We start from the raw sequence: 16,311 nt of genomic DNA on the forward strand, positions 1-16,311 counted from the left end.
GCTGATCATGTGATAGAACGGAGCCGGTAATCGGCTATTATTCCTCCTCGCGCTGACAGCGCGAGGAGAGAAAAAAAAAGCCGATCACCGGCGGCCGTGATCGGGACATCAGTCCCGATCACGGCCATCAATACAAGGGACCACCTGCCACCTGCCTGTGCCCACCTGCCTCCCGCAGTGCCATCCTGAAGTGAAATAAAAGAAAAAGTAAGTGCCCCCCGTCAGTGCCCACAGTGCCACCCACAGTGCCACCCACAGTGCCACCCAATCTGCCTCAAAGGTGCTGCACCCCAGTGCCGCCCATCAGTGCCCAGCAGTGCCGCCCATCAGTGCCCAGCAGTGCCGCCCATCAGTGCCCAGCAGTGCCACCTATCAGAGCCACCTATCAGTGCCACCTATCAGTGCCCATCAGTCCCATCTATCTGTGGTACCTATCAGTGCCCATCCGTGCCACCCATCCGTGCCACTTATCCGTGCCACCCATCCGTGCCATCTTATCTGTGCCCATCTTTGCCCATCAGTGCCGCCTTATCTGTGCCTATTAGTGCCGCCTTAACTATGCCTATCAGTGCCCACCAGTGCAGCCCATCAGTGCCCACCAATGCAGCCCATCAGTGCCCACCAATGCAGCCCATCAGTGCCCACCAATGCAGCCCATCAGTGCCCACCAATGCAGCCCATCAGTGCCCACCAATGCAGCCTATCAGTGCCGCCTAATCAGCGCACTTCAATGAAGGAGAAAAATGACCCGTTTGCAAAATTTTATAACAAACTATTAAAACATGATTTTTTTTTTTTTTTTTTTTTTGCATCTTTTTTTGTTTGTTTAGCAAAAAATAAAACTCCGAGCTGTAACTAAATACCACCAAAAGAAAGCTCTATTTGTGGGAAAAAAATGATAAAAATTTCATTTGGGTACAGTGTTGTATGCCCGCGCAATTGTCACTCAAAGTGCATCAGCGCTGAAAGCTGAAAATTGGTCTGGGACTGAGGGGGGTTTAAGTGCCCAGTAAGCAAGTGGTTAAGGATGAAAAAGTAAACAATTTCTAAGGTGCATTCGTTTAAATCCTCTGTCTTTTGAGACTGGCGAAAACAGAAGTTGCAAAGTAGAAAAATGATCATGCTTTAGGCAACTGACACAAAAAAAGTGAGCAAGGAATGAACTCATCTAGCTTCAAGATCATTTACTAGGCAACAAAAGACATTTCAAGCTAAAGGCAATGAGGAAAAGGAACTATAAAAAGCTTGCAAATTAGCTATGAACATCAAATGTAAAATAAATACACAGCATTCTCTGTATACAGTGCAAAACAAGGAAAAAAATAGACTAAAACACTGCTGCCCACCTTTAACAGAAGCTCATCTTTGGTTTTCACAGGTATGTCACTGTTGTCCAGTGGTTCCTCCTCGACAGCTCTAAGCATTGAAAACAGGGAAGTTGAGGAGGACGATGAAGATGATGAGGAGGAAGATGATGACTCTGATTCACTGAAAGGGATAACATGACTGGTAAGCTAAAAGGAACCATTTTAACAGGAAATCTGCATGAACACAAAAACTGCAGGAATTATATTATAATATAATATAATATAATATAATATATATATATATATATATATATATATATATATATATATATATATATATACGGTATATAAAAAGTAGCTCATCTTGAAAAATCAAGCAATCTGCATATTTTTCCCCGAAATGTGCATATTTTTAGAAGAATGTTAGTTTGATATTCCTTATGTTTGTTTTGTTCGAAAATACACATGCTGTAGCAACACTTTCAAATATTCCTAGATATAGGGTGCAATTTGAGACACATATTACAATTAAAATATGAGGAAAAATGTTAAAAGGTATCCATTTCTGTTCCAGAACTAATTATAAGACCGTATGAAAAAAAAAGAGGCTAGAGGCCATGCATCTTCAATAAGTAAAACTGTATTTACAGGAGAAGTAAAGGGACGTTTGAGAGGCTTGAGGAAAATTGGTTGACTAGCCTGGCGTAAAACTACTACTACTGTACACTGCCGCTGGTAAACAGACGTTTAGGAGTGGTTGGGCATTTTTTTCAGCTGCCCTTGAACTCTCCTCTAGGTCATCTTATCAGTACATGTACACAGGGTCGTTTATAGTCGTTCCTAGGCAGTTGAGTTTAGAACCTTTTTGAGGAACACAAAAAAAAAAAAAAAAAAAGAAAGCATTCAGGACGGATGTTAAGAGGCCTGTAAAGAAGCTAAATGCAGTAACTTGCGCTTACCAGCATTTCCTTTACAGACGTTTTTCATTTATAAATGCGGCATGTAAACACGACTTAACAGACATTTTTGGAGTTTCTACCTGTCAAGTTAAATCATGCAGGAGAGGTTAAAGTGTTTGTTAACGGGGGCGTGGCCTGCTGCGGACCGGGATGGCTGCCTGAGATCTGAGCTCCGCTCCACGGCCTGGATATCGGCAACACGCAGCGACTTTGCTCTCCCCAGCCCACACCACCGGAGCGGGGAAGGAGCAGGGACGAACGGGGCATGTCGAAATCGCGGTATAATCCACCCAAACCCCGCCGCTTAACGGATTTTTATCCGTCAGCCGCCGCTATGCAGAAGGCCCAAGATGGCGCCGACCCTCTCAACCCGCCGCACGCTGCCTCCGCAGCCTCGCTGGGCCATCACACCGCTCTGCACTCAGCACAGGAGGACGCTCCGGAGGCATGCAGGGACATCATGGACACTCTTCCTCCCCCGGTGGAGTCCCCAGGAGACCTCATGGCTGACAGAGGTAAGAGACTGGCTACCTCCCCAGCACATTCCCCAAACAAAGCTCCAAATGCCAAAAAGCAGCTTTGGTCTGCAGTTGTGGCCGGGACTCATACTTCTCATTCTACCCCCTCATTGGCGGCCATGCCTGCCTCAGACAGCACAGTGTCTGAATCCACATTGAAAAACATGCTACTTACCTTGCAGCAAGACCTGCACAGGGAGCTACAGATCTCCATTTCACAAATGCATGACCGCATTGATTGCATTGAGGAACGCACTGACGCTCTTGAAGAAAATCTTCAAGATTACTCTAAAGCACACAACGAAATGCTAGATGTGCAAGACCACCATACGGAAGAACTCCGACACATAAAAATGAAACTGGCCGATTTGGAAGACCGCTCCAGACGAAATAATATCAAATTTAGAGGCATTCCCGAATCGGTCATGCCAAGCGACCTGACCCCATACTTGCAACAACTCATCTCGTCCTTACTTCCTCGCCTGACCGCACGAGACATGCTCATAGCTCGTGCCCATAGAATTGCAAAACCATCACGTCTCCCAGATGACGTCCCCAGAGATGTTCTGGCTCGTATACATTTCTTCCAGGTCAAGGAACAAATACTCTCTTCCGCACGGAACCTGAAGTCCCTACCGGCCCCCTACGCTTCCATTAAGCTCTTCACTGACCTGTCACCGGCCACAATGGAGATGCGCAGGGCCTTCTCCCCGGTAACCTCCATCCTCCAACAGAAAAACATAACATACAAAATGGGGCTTCCCTACCAAGCTACTGGTCACCCACCAGCAGAAAATCGTTCCAATTCTTAACCCGAAAGATGGATATAAAAAAATTTACCAATTGGGGCTTCCTCCCTCTTCCCCCGGTGGACACAAACCAATCTAACCCCTCCGGCCCACCTTCTGGACCCACCAGATGTGCCGCGACCAAAATGGCGGAAGAAAACCTGACTATGCTACTACCCCAGTTCCCCTAGAGCTGTTATATCCAGCCTGGGCACTATACCTTCTGTTTCTTCCCTCCAACCCCCAGGTTATTAGTGTGCTATGCACGCACTTTTTGTGATATTTCTCACTGTTATACGTTGTTATATCTTGTTATATACCAGTTCATTAACATCTTTATTTTTTCGTTTGTGATTGTTTCTTGCCTACTCAACCTTTCTGTTCTTCTGGCTTGGTATTCATTGGTAGGGGTGGTCTCTCTCTGCTTGCTTGCATCTCCCTGGCCTAACTCTTGTCATGTCTCTCACGATCACCTCACTAAATGTTAAAGGCCTAAATTCTCCTTTTAAGCGTAATCTACTATGGAAGGAAGCACTGGGTCATCATGCAGACGTCCTTTGCGTCCAAGAGACACATTTCTCTAACTCCAAGCCACCCCAGTGTAGCAACAAGAAATACCCCCACTGCTTTTTCGCTAACGCCCCGAAAAAGAAGAGGGGAGTTATGATCGCTGTGAGCGCTAGCGTTAACTTCACGCTACACCACTGTGAATGCGATGAGGATGGCAGGTTCATCATTCTCTCAGCCACCTTTGAAGGTCGCCCTCTTACTCTGGTCAATATCTATGCCCCTAATGGTGCCCAGAAGAAGTTTTACTCCACCCTCCTCTCTAAAATAGCACCCTACAGATCTTCCCCTCTGCTACTCTGCAGAGACTTTAATGAAATTATTGACCATACACTGGACACAACCAGTTTCTCAAGATGCAGGCCCTCAGCTTTGGCCTCTCTCCTCCAACGTGAGGACTTATATGACGCTTGGAGATGCATGCATGATTTAGAGAGAGATTACACCTTCTTTTCCCCTCCCCACCAGTCTTACTCTCGTATCGATTTATTTATCGCAGACAAACATTTGCTCCAGTCTATTGAATCCTCCCACATAGGCACGATATCGTGGTCTGACCACGCTCCGGTCACGATTAAATTGGCTTCCCCTTCTCAAGCGCCCAAACACACGGTGTGGAGGCTCAACACCTCCCTCCTTAACGATCCTAACTTTGAAACTGCGATACGATCCGAGATTGAGACTTATTTCCAACAAAATGTCAACTCAGTTTCTGATCACTCCATAGTATGGAACGCACATAAGGCTTGCCTACGAGGCCTCTTTATTAAAATTGGCTCCCAGGCAAAGAAAAAACACCCACGCATGATGGAATCCCTCCTGACTAAAATCAGGTCTCTAGAATTCACCAACAAGAAATCCCCATCGAAGGCCGTCTCCTCGGAACTTAAAAACCTCCGACTCCAGCTCAGTGACCACCTTCGTAAAAACTTTGATTACTACATTAAAAGACTACGCCTGCTGACCTACTCAGCAGCCAATAAACCAGGGGCCTATATGGCTAGACAATTTAAGAAGCAACTAGCTAACAAAAAAATCACGCACCTCACTAACTCCCAGGGCAGACGCATGACTAACCCGCTAGATATTGCAAATTAATTTGGACATTTTTATACGAAATTGTACAATCTGTCAGGCTCAGATCCACTTCCACCCCCCTCCCAACACGACATTACCAATTTCTTATCCTCTATCTCCCTCCCTTCTCTATCCCCGACACAACTCAAACAACTGGAAGTTCCTTTTATGCACTCCGAGATCCACAAATTGATCCAAAACCTCCCTCTACATAAAGCTCCAGGCCCCGACGGGCTTCCTAGTGAATACTACAAGCGGTTTTCCCAACTATTAGTCCCCCATTTATGTGACATGTACAATCAGTTCGCCACCACAGGAATACTGCCGAAAGAATCCCTTGATGCCTTGATAGTCACAATCCTCAAACCAGGTAAACCCCCGGACAATCCAGGCAACTACCGCCCTATCTCCCTTCTCAACACGGACACAAAACTGTATGCTAAATTACTCGCACAACGACTGTCTTCTGTTATTCCCCAACTCATACACCCTGACCAGGTCAGATTTGTGCCTGGCAGGCAGACATCCGACGGCACTAGAAGGTTCATCGACTTGATACAGTGGACGGAGCATACTGGAACGCCTTCTCTGCTTCTGGCATTGGATGCGGATAAGGCGTTCGACAGGGTGTACTGGCCCTATATGGAGGCAGTCCTCCACAAATTTGGGGTGTCTGGCACGTTTCATAAAGCGATAATGGGCTTATACTCCCACCCCTCGGCACGCATCTGGACATCAGGAGTAGTCTCCCAACCTTTCCAAATCACCAACGGCACCAGACAAGGGTGTCCGCTATCCCCACTGATTTTCGCCCTAGTGATGGAGCCGTTAGCACAGACGATAAGATCAGACCCAAAGATATCTGGAATAAAAATCGGAGATACTGATCACAAAATTGGCCTCTACGCCGGTGATGTGATCATAGCCCTGACTGACCCTCTTTCCTTGCTTCCTGCAGTACACGCAGTTTTGGAACAGTTCAGCAGAATATCCATGTATAAACTGAATCATAGCAAATCACTCATGCTGAACCTTGGTTTGGACCCGCAAACGTCAAAATCAATCTCCTCCACCTTCCCCTTTGCCTGGGCCCCGAACTCCTTTCTTCCCTACTTGGGAATTCATTTGACATCTCCTAGCCAACTATTACTTAGAACCAATCTCGAAGACCTCGTGGGCAAGCTTACTAGCCTCATTAAAGACCTGAGCCGATTTCCGGCCTCTTGGGCTGGAAGGATAGCTCAGGCTAAAATGTATCTGCTGCCGCATATCCTATATTTTTTTCGAACCATACCCCTCCCCATGACGCAACACCAACTCAAAAAAATTCAGGAGATTCTTAACGTTTTCATCTGGCAGCAGAAACGTCCTAGAGTGAAGAAGTCTATAGTACTGACTCCAACTCATTCTGGAGGGCTAGGGGCACCTAATGTCCAGGCCTACTACCGAGCCTCCATTCTAGACCAACTGAAAACTTGGTGGTCGGATAACCGTCATTCAAACTGGAAACAGATCGAATCCACCGTACTGGACACAAACACTAAGCTTCTGCTTGCAGCCACCTGGCTTAAGCTCCCTCCCCAGCGCTACCCACTTGACACCATCACGGCCTCCAAGAAAACATGGTCAGCGTTAATACAATCAACGGATGGGATCTCGGTGGAGACCTTGACTAAACTACCCCTTGATGCACTTCAACTTATCTCCCCGGATCTACCCCTCTCAGAATGGACAAACCGAGGCCTTACTTACCTTGGATCGCTTTTTGAAGGCTCCACCTTGAAAACCTTTACACGTCTCATGGAGCAATACGAACTGCCCAAACACACCTTCTTCCTCTAAGGATCAGATCTATACTCTCCAAAATGCGATACTCATCCCTGGACTGTCTGACGCTCCCCTTACTTACACATTATACTCTTGAAACTCCCAAATGCGAAGGGATCTCTGTGATGTACAAACTCCTCACCGAACCTCACTCGGATCTTCTCTCCTCCAGCATGCAATACTGGTCTCCCCTTACAGACCAGCCACCGACGCAGCTACAATGGCAGAAAGCCCTCCTACTACCACTACGTTTATCCCGCTGCATCACTCACTGGGAATCCACACAGAAGCCATTTCATAAATGGTATTTTACCCCAGAAAGACTGGCTAAAATATACTTAAACACCTCGCCCAAGTGTTGGAGGAATTGCGACAAAACCGGTTCCCTGCTACATATTTGGTGGGAATGCCCCCTATTGAGAAGCTACTGGGACAAAGTTAAGAGCCTAATTCTCTCACTCTCTGGAGTAACCCTTCCTCTATCCCCATTGGATCTCCTACTGGGACTTCACATCCCTGCCTGGCCAAACCACCTCCGTACTCCGGTTACCCACATACTTATTGCAGCCAGACTCGCAGTTGCGAGAAGATGGAAAACAGCCCTTCCCCCCACATTGGAAGAAGTCATCCAAATCCTTAACCAGAACTTTCAGATGGAACATTATTTTGCTAAAGCTAACCATTCCACAAGTCGTTTTCGCAGATCCTGGGAGCTCTGGATTACTAACCCGAGGAGTGCTCCTCTATTATGATCATACCCATCGTCTATATCTTATTAAGGACTTAATTGCTCTGTTTGGTGATCACTGACTAACTCTAGTTACGTATGTAACTATGCCCCTCTACCTTCCCCCCCCACCCCCCCATCTTTACTTTTCTTTCCTCATCCTTTTATGAATGTTTGAATACCTTGCCTTTATTATCATCTCTGTTTATACTCACACCGGGATATGCCCATTTGGTGATGTCTATGTACTTCTTTTCTTTCTCGATAATTTCAATAAACATTAAGTTTAAAAAAAAAAAAAAAAAAAAAAGTGTTTGTTAACTACCCCCACCCCCCCCCCCCCCCCCAACAAAAAAAAAAAAACACTCCTTGCACCCTCTACTTCCTGTATGCCCTCTATACAGACCATGAAAATCAGGGCTACAGAGCACTGTGGTCTGATTGCGTCCCTTCATTGTACGCTGCTCCTCTCTCTCCCTCCTTCCAGACTGTCAGCTTGTGTCTGTGCCATCCCTCTCCTGCAATTAATAAAAGAAAAATTGCACTGCCAGCTCATCTATGACATCCTGGCATACCACCTGTAGTAGACTTTTTTAAAAACGAGCACTGTAAATACTGTTTTAGTGCCATCTTCAGGCCGGTCATGTGACTCTTGGCCAGGTTTCCAGGGCTACTGCAGGAGAGCCTGAGTGGTCACGCGATCTCCCCGGCTGATATCAGAAGATCACGGCCCCGCCTGCAGAAGTCATCCATCAGATGTATACAGAAGCCGCAAGTCACGTGACTGGCCTAAAGATTGTCATTTATCGGTATTTACAGCGCTTTATTTTTTTTTATTATTATTATAAAAACAAGATTACTGCAGTGTGCTGTGCAATTTGTAATAAAAACATTTTTTGCCATTCTGAAGCTTCCCTCCAACCACTTTGTATTTTATTTTATATATACTGTGATTTCGTACTTGCCAAATATGCTACAGAAATCTTCCTCCACAGAGTCTGGCTGCGTCCATTTTAACTGTAGGCAGCTGAAGCTGCTGCCTATTCACTTCCTGGATTCACACATGCCTCAAGCTCTGCAGCCTTGCAGCTCTCATTAGCCCTTTTATTATGACTCATACCTCCTCCCCTCCCGGCAGACTCGCAGGAGCGAGAGAGAGAGAGCTGTGCATGATGTCATAGGCCTAGGCTAAGGACCAGACAAAGAGAGCTATACAAGTTATTTACTGGAAGAAAAAAATGTTTTACTATCCAAAGTTAAAGCAACAAGGGCTGAAGATTTAATAGACGGAAAGATGAAAAAAAATGACTGAAGGTCTGCTTTAAGCAGAGGAGCCATACAATGGCAAGTTCTCTAGCTATGCTGGGAACTCTGTGTACTCTCCTCCAATGATCAGACTTGTCCTGATGCTACGTCTAGGGCCTCATTCACACTTGCAAATGAGACAGAGAGGTGACATATAAAGTAGTGACACTACGCTAGGAAATGCAGATATCAGCTGCCTAGCGGTGCTACGTGGTAGCAATGCACAAATCACAAGATTTGCTGTACAGAGTTACAAAATTACTGGGATCTAAACAAAAGTTAAAGGCCTCTTTCAGATGAGAGATTCATTCAGGTCCGCCTGACAGTTTTTTAGGCGGATGTGAACGGATGCTCCATAGAACTCTATGGAGTGTCGGTTGTCAGCGGTGACATGTCCACTGGCATCCGACCCGCTCCGATCCAAAAAAGTGTGATGGAGGAAAAACCTTCTTTTCCATCCGTCTGCAGATTGGGTGACAACGGACTCTGCGGTCCGTCCTCATCCAATCCCCCTTCCTGCTCAGTGGGAATCAACGGAACAATCCCCCCTGAGCAAGCGGATGTCCACGGGGCGGATCATCACGGATCCGTTCCGTGTGAAAGAGACCAAAGTGGTTCTAAAGCCCCATACACACGATCAGAATTTCTGCTGATTTTTTCCTTCAGATTTACCAAAACCATATAGGTCAAGGGCCTGCCCGATTGCCTACACATTGAAACTCCTAAGGTTTGACCTCATATTATATAGTTTTGGTAAATCTGAAGGAAAAAAAATTAGCAGAAAATATGATAGTGTGTATGGGGCTTAAGGTTATTTTAATACTTTTCCTCAAGGTAAAAATCTCCCCACTAACTATTCCCCTTAATACTCCTATGTGACCCAGCACTGTGCCTGGCTGCAGGTCTTCTCTCGTCACTTCCTGGTCCCAAAGTAGACTCACTCAGCAGCAGAAGCCATTGTCAGCAAAATTCTGTAAGGAAGGAAGTGGTGAGTGTGGCAGAGTTGTGTGCATCTATGGATGCACACAGCCCAGCAGGCCTCGTGAGCACCCCCACACAGAGCTTGCTATGGGGGCATGGGCAGGAAAGCAGGAACAGACAGCAAAGCTGAAGGTAAGGGATCACACTGTGCAATACCACTGCACAGAGCAGATGAGTAAAGCATCTTTTTTATTTTAATAGAAAAAAAAATATTAGCCTTTACAACCAGCTTTGGTAATAAAAAACAGTACATGCAAATATTATTTGGGTCTATATTCACTCAAATCCATCAGGGTACTTGGCATCTAATGCTATAAAAGGAGCTACATAACACAAACACTGCTAATAAATTAGATCATTCAAAATTGATGACAGCATGAATTCAGCCCCTACTGGCAGGAAACTGTGATAAACATAATTAAAGGTCAAATTACAATAGGGCAAGGTATAAGGGTACAGTCTTGTTCAATGTTATTAGTTAATAATGTCATGCAGATATTCACAATTTTCCAACACCGTTTTGCTGTGAGAAGTTAATAAAGACAGAGACTGTGGTGATAAATAACACAATAGGCGAGAAATGTATAATTAAAAAACGTGTCATTTTTTTAACCTCATCAACCTAGCACTTTTAAATTTATTATTTTTTTTTTTTACCATGAAAAACACATTGACTTTACTTAAAAGTAAAACTATAAAAAAGGCAAAACTTAAAAAAAAAAAAAAAAAAAGTTTTGGATAGAATGGAGATGGATTGTTCTAACCTATCTGTTTTTTACCCCGGTCTGTGCAGAGATTCACCCTCATTTGTCCATGTTTACCATAAAGTGAAAGAAAAAGAAAATCCTACATTTTGGGCTAAAACCAGAACGGTGATAGAGGTGCAATCTTCCAATGGGGACACTCGTGTTTGTGACACCCTGGGGATTCCCTCACTACCTGTTTTGGGCTATGGGACCAGAAGTGAAATCTCTCAAAGACAAAAAAAAAAAACACACACTTAAGATATCCAAAGAAAAATAAAGTTTTGCCCTTAGTTCTACCTTAAGGCTCCATGCACACTGAAGCTCAAAAAAGCTATTTCTGGACGCCAGATTGCTGGCAGAAAACGCTGGTTGAAAAACCTGCTTTTAACAGCGTTTTATACTAGCGTTAATGAGCGTTAATGAGCGTTTTACAGCGTTAGCGTTAATGGGCGTTTTTTATAAAAATACACAGAGGACACTCCAAAAATCCCACAATGCATTGAAAAATAGAATGCCGAACACTAATGAACGAGCGTTAATGAGCGTTAATGAGCGTTTGTCGTTTTTTGCCGCTGAAAAACGGCACTTTGAACGCGAATTTCTGGCGTTCAGAAAAAAGCCCATAAACTCCACTGCTCATTAAAGCTGAAAAACGTCCATGTGTGCATGGACACATAGGCTAACATAGAGTGGAGTTTATGGGCTTTTACAAAAAACGCCCAAACGCCAATAAACTGCAGTTTATCAGCTTCAGTGTGCATGGAGCCTAAAACTGACTAACAAAATTATTATTAGGCATAAATACTGAAATTTGAAACAATATCTCTGAACTCACCAAGTGCCCTGGATGGATCTAGCAGCACACCACACCAGCCACCTTTTCATTTTATTTTACCCAAATCCTTCTCTTCTTGAGCAAAATTAGGTTCAGGAAAAGGTAGAGGCAGGTGACCCGCTTTAGGTGGGTCCTGCTATCCATGGGCACATTCAGTTCACTGCTTTAGAGGCTTAGCCTCTCAAACATGAATTATGAAACTTGCTACTTACATTTTTTGATTGCACTTTAGCAGGGTACACACAGAATACGGTAGAAACTGATGAATTTTAAGCTAAAAAAAGCTTATTTAGAATGTTGAAAGGCTGCATGTCTATTTACTGCATCACTTATGTGGCCTGGTCTGGTTTAGGGCTGCCCTTCCTTTCCTGGCCTTCTAGGATGCATAGCTGGAGAAGGGCTGGCTAGAATTTTAAGGGAAACTCCAAAGCTGGTCTTTTTCCCAACTTCTGTGTTTAAAGCGGAACTCCACCCTAAAGTGGAAGCTCCACTTGTCTCCAACCCCCGGTGCCACATTTGGCACCCTGGGGGGGGGGGGGGGGGGGGGTGAGCAGTTACCTGGTTTTAACAGGTACCAGCTGCCACTTCTGGGTGATCTCGCGCAGGCCCCTCCCTCTTCCCCCGAGCTTCATGCTTGCACAGCAGGGAACTGGCTGTGAAGCCGCAAAGCTTCACTGCTGGTTTCCCTTAGAAGCAATGGCGAGGGCAGCACCTGAGACCATAGAAAAATTGGCCTGGCTGCTGAAATGGCTGGATTCCTGACATGTAAGCATTCTAATACTAAAGAGAAAGTAAACTGCAGGGTTATTTTTTTTCCTGAACTGCAAAGTAAAGCCATAATGTGCTAGTATGCACAGCATGCTAGCACATTACATGAAACTTGCCTGCAAAATGAAGCCTGCCACCGATGCATTGTCACTGCTGGAGGCCACATCCATCTTCACCCGTCTTCTTTCATGGTCCACGGACTCCGGCTGTGTGACTGGCTGGAGCCATATGACGTCACTCCCATGGATATGCACTGGAGCCGCCGGTTACAGCACAGGGCTCTGAAGGAACAGCACGGATGGCCTTTCCTTCAGAACGCATGTGCAGATGACGTCATTGGCTGCATATAAAGATCTCCTAAACTGTGCAAGTTTAGGAGATATTTACAGTACCTATAGGTAAGCCTCATTATAGGCTTACCTATAGGTACAATTCATGCATAGGAGTTTAAAACCCCGTTAAAAGTCTTTAACTTCTCTTTACCTCCTCTTTAAGAACTATTTATGCAACATGCCATGCAGCATTTAGGCATTTCAATGTCACCCTTTAAGCTGCATGCCCAGTGCCCTGTTACCAGCGCCCCAATATTAACAAAATCTTATAATATAGCTAATTTTCACCTTCCACCCAATCAGATTCATTCATCCCGAAATGTAGGTGTTCAATTACTATTGCCACAAGCGTTATAACTAAAAACCCTAAACAAAAAAACAAAACCATGAACGTGGACATTTTTGAGCCGATGGCCCCTGAAGGCACGTGAGGCCTGCAAGAGTCAATGACAGGCTGAAATACAAGCTTGCTGTGAGATGTCCCAAGGAGTACATACATACAGGAACGTATATACATTCCTGTATGCGAGTACCTTTCAAAAGGAGCCTAAAGCCCCTGCATATTTTAGCCTGTCACTGATTTTCACAGGCTGCTGGCAGTGGGTTGTACCTGCTGCCTGTGCCTCAGTACACCCACTGTTCACATTGTATGTGCATGAGGCTGCATCCACAGGAACTTGTCTGAGGCTGAATCTTATGAGCACAGGCAGCCTGCAACCACAGGCACTGGTGAGAGGCTGAATCTTATGAGCACAGGCAGGCTGCATCCACAGGAACTTGTGTGAGGCTGAATCTTCTGGGCATAGGCAGGCTGCATTCACAGGAACTGGTGTGAGGTTGAATCCTATGAGCACAGGCAGCCTGCAACCACAGGCACTGGTGATGGGCTTAATCTTATGAGCACATGCAGGCTGCATCCACAGGAACTTGTGTGAGGCTGAATCTTCTGGGCACAGGTAGGCTGCATTCACAGGAACTGGTGTGAGGTTGAATCTTATGAGCACAGGCAGGCTGCAGCCACAGGAACTTGTGTGAGGCTGAATCTTCTGGGTACAGGCTGCATCTACAGCCACTGTTTAGAGGATGCATCTTATGGGCACAGGCAGGCTGCATCCACAGGCACTGGTGTGAGGCTGCAACTTCTGGGCACACACAGGAGGCATCTACAGCCACTGTTTGGAGCAGTGGTCATCAACCCTGTCCTCAGGGCCCACTAACAGGCCAGGTTTGCAAGATAACTGAAATACATCACAGGTGATATCATTTGCTGCTCAGTGATTGCAGTATTCTTGTCTGCATCTCCCCAAGGTAATATATAATACCTGGACTGTTCGTAGGCCCTGAGGACAGGGATGACGACCACTGGTTTAGAGGATGCATCTTATGGGCACAAGCAGGCTGCATTCACAGGCACTGGTGAGAGGCTGCATCCAACATGCACTGGCAAGGCTACTGATACAAAATGTTGGTTAGAGACTGTGGACACGATACTAGATATGATTAGAGACTGCAGACTGCATTTTTTTCAAGCTTTTCTTGCACTAAAAAGGTGCCAATAATGCTCACCAATAAATGTTGATTTAAATTGATGATATTAAGAAGTCAAATACATTTATATATAATGGTATTGTATTTTTTTTTAAACTGTCATTTTCAGCAAAAAGAATTTTCGGTTTTGGTACTAGAATCCATTCGGTGCACCCCTAATCTTTGCCATTCTGAAGCTTCCCTCCAACCACTTTGCATATTATTTTATATATACTGGGATTCTGTACTTGCCAAATATGCTGCAGAAATCTCCCTCCACTAAGTCTGTCTGCATCCATTTTAAGTGTGGGCAGCTGAAGCTGCTGCCTGTTCACTTCCTGGATTTACACAGGCACACTTCCAGCTCTGCAGCTCTCATTGGCCCTCTTATGACTCATCTCCCTTTCATTCTGGCAAACTCTCACCAGAGTGAGAGAACTGTGAATGATTTGATAAGTCTAGGCTTTTTACCAGACAAGAAACAGGAAGTGGGCTGTATAAGGTATTTACTGGCAAAAAAAAAAAAAACACGCTTTAGACCCCTTTCACACTGCCGCGGCCATCGTGTCGGCGGTAAAACGACACTATTTTTAGCGGCATTTTACCGTTTGATTTGCAGCGCATTTCAGCCGCTAGCGGAGAGCGCTTTTACCCCCGCTAGCGGCCGAGAGAGAGTTAAAAACGCCCACAATAGCGGCGTTTTGCTGGCGGTATTACAGCGCTGCCCCATTGATTTCAATGGGGAGGAGCGGTAAAAACACTGCTCCTTCACCGTTCCAAAGAAGCTGCTGGCAGGACTTTTCCTGCCAGCGCACCTCGGGCTTTCACACTAGAGACAATGGAGCAGCAGTTTGAGGGCGGAGTCCAGGCGCTATTTCTAACGCTATAGGGCCTGCAAAAAACGCCCTTGGTGTGAAAGGGGTCTAACTATTCAAAGTTAAAACAAGAGCAGAGGATTTAATAGATGGAAAGTTGAAAAACTGACTGAAGTTCCGCTTTAAATAGCACTGCAACAATTATATAATATAAGTCAATGGCCAGGAGCATACCTCCTTGGGAGGTTCAAGTCAAGCAGAACTAATTGTAATTGTATTTTTTTGTCACATCAGCTCACGAAAAATCAAAAGCAGGTTTTAGATGAGGTCCGAATATTTCTACAATATGCTTTTTTATAGTAGTAGATGTACAAAGTAAATAGAGCATAACTGAACGGTAGCCAAGTTCAACTCCGTTACGGGTTCATTTGGGAAGTAGCTCACGTCTCTTAAGAGAGTTAGGAATTAAAGAGAAAAAGAATTAAGTTTCCACACAAAAATCAGCATGCACTGGTTATTAGCTTGTAAAAATTTAAGCGCCATTTTTTTTTTTTTTTTTAATTAATGATAATAAATAGGTTATGCTCGCCTGCTCTGTGCAATAGTACTGCACAGAGCAGACCCCGAACCTCCTCTTCTGAATTTCCCCACCGGTAACCTTGGTTCCCCCTCTTCTATGTCTGTCAGACATGTGGGCTTGCTCCGAGCCCAGCATGTGGGTGTCCACAGCGTGGCTCAGTCCCATCCCCCCCACCCCTGCTCTAAGGATTCTGAACAGCAGCAGGAGCCAATGTCTCCCACTGCTGCCGATCCCCCTGCAAGAAAAGAAAAAGACAGGAAAGAAGAAGAAGAACAGCATCCAGGCACAGAACTAATGCAGTGAATGCATTGAAGCAGAACTTCACTCTCTCAGCCAACATTGAATATTTTGAAACCTTATATTGCTAGTATAATAGATTTACTCAGTTACTTCCCGCTTTCTGATCTATGCAAATTATATCATACATACCAGGAGTCTTCGAGAGAGGAGGAGGAGGGGCTTTTTCAGCTAAGTGCACCCACCTGCATGCCTGAGCAAAGGGCAGATGGATTTCAGCAAGTAAATGCTACATGAATCATCTGCCCTTACTCATGATGGCCACAGCCAAAATTGCCATTGGGATGGTTTTTCAAAAGTGGTTTCTCAACAAAAAGCATGGAGACATGGAGGGATGGATGGGGGAGTTTGCTTT

The 16,311-nt window shown here is 45.2% G+C and overlaps 1 protein-coding gene across 2 annotated transcripts in view; it reads right to left on the reverse strand.

Moving 5' to 3' along the window:
* Positions 1 to 16,311, reverse strand: part of NAF1 (nuclear assembly factor 1 ribonucleoprotein) — a 129,897-nt gene that overhangs the window by 65,779 nt on the left and 47,807 nt on the right. For both annotated transcript variants that reach the window (XM_077477145.1, XM_077477146.1), the window contains exon 3: positions 1,347 to 1,488. In XM_077477145.1, coding sequence (XP_077333271.1) covers positions 1,347 to 1,488 — 142 coding nt within the window. The remainder of the gene's footprint in view (positions 1 to 1,346; positions 1,489 to 16,311) is intronic.

Source organism: Lithobates pipiens, unplaced genomic scaffold (genome assembly GCF_037356315.1).
Source record: "Lithobates pipiens isolate NorthernLeopardFrog02 unplaced genomic scaffold, aLitPip1_a1.2 Scaffold_13, whole genome shotgun sequence".
Classification (NCBI taxonomy): domain Eukaryota; kingdom Metazoa; phylum Chordata; class Amphibia; order Anura; family Ranidae; genus Lithobates; species Lithobates pipiens.